The sequence below is a fragment of the Chionomys nivalis genome, chromosome 19 (genome assembly GCF_950005125.1).
Source record: "Chionomys nivalis chromosome 19, mChiNiv1.1, whole genome shotgun sequence".
In the NCBI taxonomy this organism is placed as follows: Eukaryota; Metazoa; Chordata; class Mammalia; order Rodentia; family Cricetidae; genus Chionomys; species Chionomys nivalis.
The window spans coordinates 58,615,580-58,620,325 of record NC_080104.1 but is presented as its reverse complement, the minus strand read 5'-3'; the positions used below and the strand labels follow the sequence as shown (position 1 = coordinate 58,620,325).

Genomic DNA, 4,746 nt, shown 5'->3' with positions numbered 1-4,746 from the left:
TAGGGCAAAGCCAGGGCAGTTACAGAGAAACCCTGTCTCAAAGATCCAAAAACAAACTGAAAAAAAAAAAAAACCCTAAAACTAAAAGTATGTACTTATTACTATTATTACTGTGTCTCTGTGTGCCCCGGGGCATGGGTTCCCCTTCCACTAAGGGTGGTTTCCAGGCTCCGGCAGCGAACGTTTGTAGCCTACAGAGCCATCCTGCCAGCTCCCCAGTCCAGCCCTCTTTTTTTTTTTTTCCTTTGTGATAGGAAAGGTGCCGATTGGTCTCACCCTAACCCAGGGGGGTCTGGAACTTTTTGATCCTCCTGCCTCAGTGTTCTCAGCAGATGGGATGGCCCAGCTCTAGTATCTCTTAGTTGAGTTTACTTCTGGAACTCTCCTTACTCTGTCTTTTTGGCACACAGGTTCCCCAGTTCCTAGTTCAGCCACAGACTCTAGGGTAGGGGGTTAGATTCTGGGGCAGGTTTCAATTCTGTTTGGACAAATCTGCTTGGACTATACTAACTGGAAACTTGTCACCGATTGCCATCTAGTGGTGATTTGGAAAACTGCCCTGCGTCCAAATTAATTTCTTGTAGCTTGCTGGGAAGAGTTATGGGCTTAATAGACGGCTAGCTGTCCTGGATTCGGTGAGTCCGAGCCCTCCGCTGCTCAGGTTTGGGAGGAGTGTGATCCAAACGGACGGAGTCGGGGTCTGGGAAAATGGCTCTTTGGGTAAGAGCTGCCCAGGTTGTGAACCTCAGTTCAGACCATAGTATCCAGCCAGGAGACAGGAAGCTTTGCTGGCTGCTAGCAGCTTAGCCAAGAAACAGCAAGCCTGGGTTCCCTGAGCGACCCTGTCTGGAAGGGATGAAAAGGAGCGTGATGATGGGCGTCTGCCATCTGCCTGTGGGCTCCGTGCATGTGCACCCCCACGTGGCGAACACTTCTGCACTCCCAAAGGTTTGTGGATGTATGTATGTATGTATGTATGTATGTATGTATGTATTTTGAGACAGGGTTTCATTATGTACAACAGAACTCTCTCTGTAGATCAGGTTAGCTTCCAGTTTCCAACAGAGAGGGACTTGTCTCAGCCTCCCACGTGCAGGGACAGAGGGTGACCCCCACTGCATCCAGCTTCTAGCTTTTTCCTTGTTCTGTTTTCCCCACACAGGGTCTCAGGGTCTCAGGCAGCCCAGGCTGACCTGATATGTGATGCGTGGATGAGGATGGCCTTGAACTCCTGAGAGCCCCTGTCTCCTATTGCCAGTTGCTGGGATTCCAGCTGTGTTTAGCCGATTAGTGAAGGCCACCAACACCACCCAGCTTATGGGTTTTTTTTTCTAAGATGCCACTTCACCCTACTTTAGAGACTTGTTTTTACCTGTTAGTTATGTGTCAGTGTGTGGATGTGAATGTGGGTATGTGTACAAGAGTACAAGTTCCCACGGAGCCAGGAGAGGCCACTGGATTCTCTGGGGCCGAGTTATGCGTGGTTGTGAACCACCAGGGTAGGGTGCTAGGAACTGAACTCAGGTCCTCTGCAAGCAGAGCACAGGCTCTCAACCACTGAGACATCTCTCCAGGCCCCTAAAAAACCCTTATTTTAAAGCTCACTGCCCGCTGGGTGGTAGTGGCACACACCTTTAATCCCAGCACTCAGGAGGCAGAGGCAGGTGGATCTCTGGGAGTTCGAGGCCAGCCTGGTCTACAAGAACTAGTTCCAGGACAGGCTCCAAAGCTACAGAGAAACCCTGTCTCAACAAACAAACAAGCAAACAATGGTGGCATCTTTAAACCTAGCCTCAGGAGGCAGAGGTAGGTGCATCTAACTCCAGGTCAGCCTGACTGACATATTAAGTCCCAGGCTAGATGGTCTACATAATGAGACCCTGATTCATTAAAACATTTTTTTAAATTTTTTTTTTTTGGGTTAGGGATGTACTCAGTAGACTGCTTTTCTTTTTATTTTTCTTTAATGACTTATTTATTTTAATTTTATGTGCATTGGTGTTTGACCTGCATGTATGTCTGTGTGAACGTGTTAGATCCTCTGGAACTAGAGTTACAGACAGTTGAGAGCTGCCAGGTGGGTGTTAGGAATTGAACCCAGGTCCTCTGGAAGAACAGTCAGTGTTCTTAACCACTGGGCCATTTTTTCAACTCCAATAGAGTGCTTTTCTAGAATTAATAAAACCCTCCTTGATCCCCAGCACTGTAAAAATGGATTATGATGTTTGTTGTCCATCTGTGATCCCAGCATCGAGAAAGAGGATGATCAGAAAGTCTGGGTCATCCTCGGCTAATAGGAGGCCAACCTGGGATAAAAGGTAGAGACATGGGAAATGGCACAGTGGGTAAAGTGTTAGTCTCAAAAGTGTGAAGACCTGCATGCAAATCCACAGAGCCCACGGAAAAGCACGCATTTGTAATAACATCTGCAACCCCAGCGCTCTCGCAGTAAGAGATGGGAGACTCCTGGAAGCTGCGACAAGACAAGAGCTCACCTCACACAGGGTGGAAGGTGAGGACCGGCCTCCGCGCACACGGCACCCGAGGGCCTGCACTGATGTGCATGAATGTGCACATCCTCATAAACTCACAAAGTTCAAAACGAAGGAAGTGAGAGGGGCAGGAGTGGGCTGGTGGTGAAGAGAGCACTCTGCTCCTCTAGAAGACTCGATTTTGGTTCCTAGCACCCGTGTTGCGCAGCTCACAGCTCCCGTAGTTCCAGGGGATTCGAGGTCTCCAGCCTCTGAGGGCACCTGTGCTTACAGACATATACCCCAATGCAGATACATAATTCAAAACGAGATGGGGCTGGAGAGATGGCTCAATGGTTAACAGCACTTGCTATGTTTGCAGGGGACCTCGGAGTTCAGTTCCCAGCACCTACATAGGGCGGCTCACAACCACCTGTAAGACCAGTTCCAGGGGATCCTATGCCTCTGGCCTCTAGGTATCTGCACTGACCTCCACATAATCTCTCTGTGCGTGTCTGTCTGTCTGTCGCTCTCATACATACACATACAAACACACTCATAATTTTAAAATATATCTCTAAAAATGATAAAAATTGCTGGGTGTGGTGGCACACACTTTTAACCCTAGAGAGCAGAGATAGGAAAGATCTCTGAGTTTTAGGCCAATCTGGTCTACATGCTGAGTTCCAGGGTTACGGACCCTCAATAATAGGACGCTATCTTTAAGAAAAAGAAAAAAAGATAAAAATTAAATATTTTTTGGAAAGAGGTAAAAATAGGTACCAACAAGATAGTCAACACCAAGGTAACATATATAACATATATATACAAATAGATCATTAGGTAACCAAGGCTATATCACCCTCCCATGCATGTATTACTCAAAAAACCCTGAAAAGACAAGAAAAGACAAATAGCATGAACAGATCGAAGGCCAGGAAGGCAGGGTTCCGCCACGGGTGAGCACCACCCGACTTCTGGTTCAGTTTGTTTTGCGGTACAAAGAGCTCAGGCCGACAGGAATGGGCGGCCACGAGTCCACCGTGCTGATGGAGGAGCGCTTGCGGCGGCCGGCTATGCTCATCGTCTTGGGGTCCTTGTAGAGCGCGTAGCCGTGCTTGACGATGAACGGCAGAGAGGTGAAGTGCAGGAGCATGCGGAAGATTTGCAAGAGCAGATACAGGTGGCCGAGGTCCTTGAACTGCTCCTTGATGGTGCCGTGGATGAGCACAACCATGGTGAAGCTGAAGAGCTCGTAAACGGTGATCCACAGGACGTAGATTATCAGCCCAACGAGCATGTTCTTGTCGAGGCAGAAGAGGAGGAAGCAGCTGACGGTGATGGTGGTGATGGACAGTCCGGTGCTGATGTTGTGCCTGTAGACCACAGCCCAGGATGAGACCTCAGAGTTCATGTCCAGGTAGATGCTGTATTTGTCTTCGAAGCCAATGTGTGTTATCTGATTCAGATCAAAGATGAAGAACTGGATGGTATTGAGGATAGAGAAGATGCCCGCTATGGTGGATATCATCTTGGAGTTCATTTTATACCAAACTCACTGGGGTAGGTCCTGAAGGGGAAAATCAGGGGTAAACATGAGAGGCAGAGCTTGCTCAAGACGGATTCCCAAAATCACTAGGTGTAACTAGGGGATCGAGGGACAAAGACCATCTGCAGTCAGATTTTTCTTTGGGCCGCTGGCTCACAAAAAAGCAGCCAAAGATTTATAGTTAATTATGAAAGCGTGGCCTGTAACTTAGGTTTGTCCCAATAGCTCTTATAACTTAAATTAATCCATTATATTAATCTACATTTTGCCTTCTGGCTTTTTACCTCTCTTCCATTTTGCACCTCCTGCTTCCTCTGGCCTCTATCCTGCCTAGATTCATCTCTCCCTCTCCCTCTCTTTCTATCCAGAAGTCCCGCCTAACATCTTCCTGCCTAGTTATTGGCCATTCATCTCTTTGTTAAGCCAATCAGAAGGCACCTTGGCAAAGACCCATCTTCGCAGAGTATAAAAGGTTACTCCACAACTATGATCCATAGAAAGAGTCTGGTGTGGTCTAACCTAAGCAGCTGGAATCACCATTGGCCTAGGGGAAGCTTCCGACCCTGTCTCCGCCCAGCTGTAGGGTGGCTCCATCTTGGGTTATGTTGTTGTTGTTGTTATTATTATTATTATTATTATTATTATTATTATTATTATTTGAGACAGTGTTTCCTTGTGTAGTCCTGGCTGTCCTGGAAATTGTTCTGTAGAGCAGGCTGGTCTCGA

At 47.6% G+C, this 4,746-nt stretch overlaps 1 protein-coding gene across 1 annotated transcript; it reads right to left on the bottom strand.

Annotated features, from left to right (window-relative positions):
- Positions 1-3,453: 3,453 nt before the first annotated feature.
- Positions 3,454-4,014, bottom strand: Tmem217b (transmembrane protein 217B). The gene has a single exon (XM_057794340.1). The coding sequence runs from the start codon at positions 4,012-4,014 to the stop codon at positions 3,454-3,456; it is 561 nt and encodes a 186-aa protein (XP_057650323.1).
- Positions 4,015-4,746: the final 732 nt, after the last annotated feature.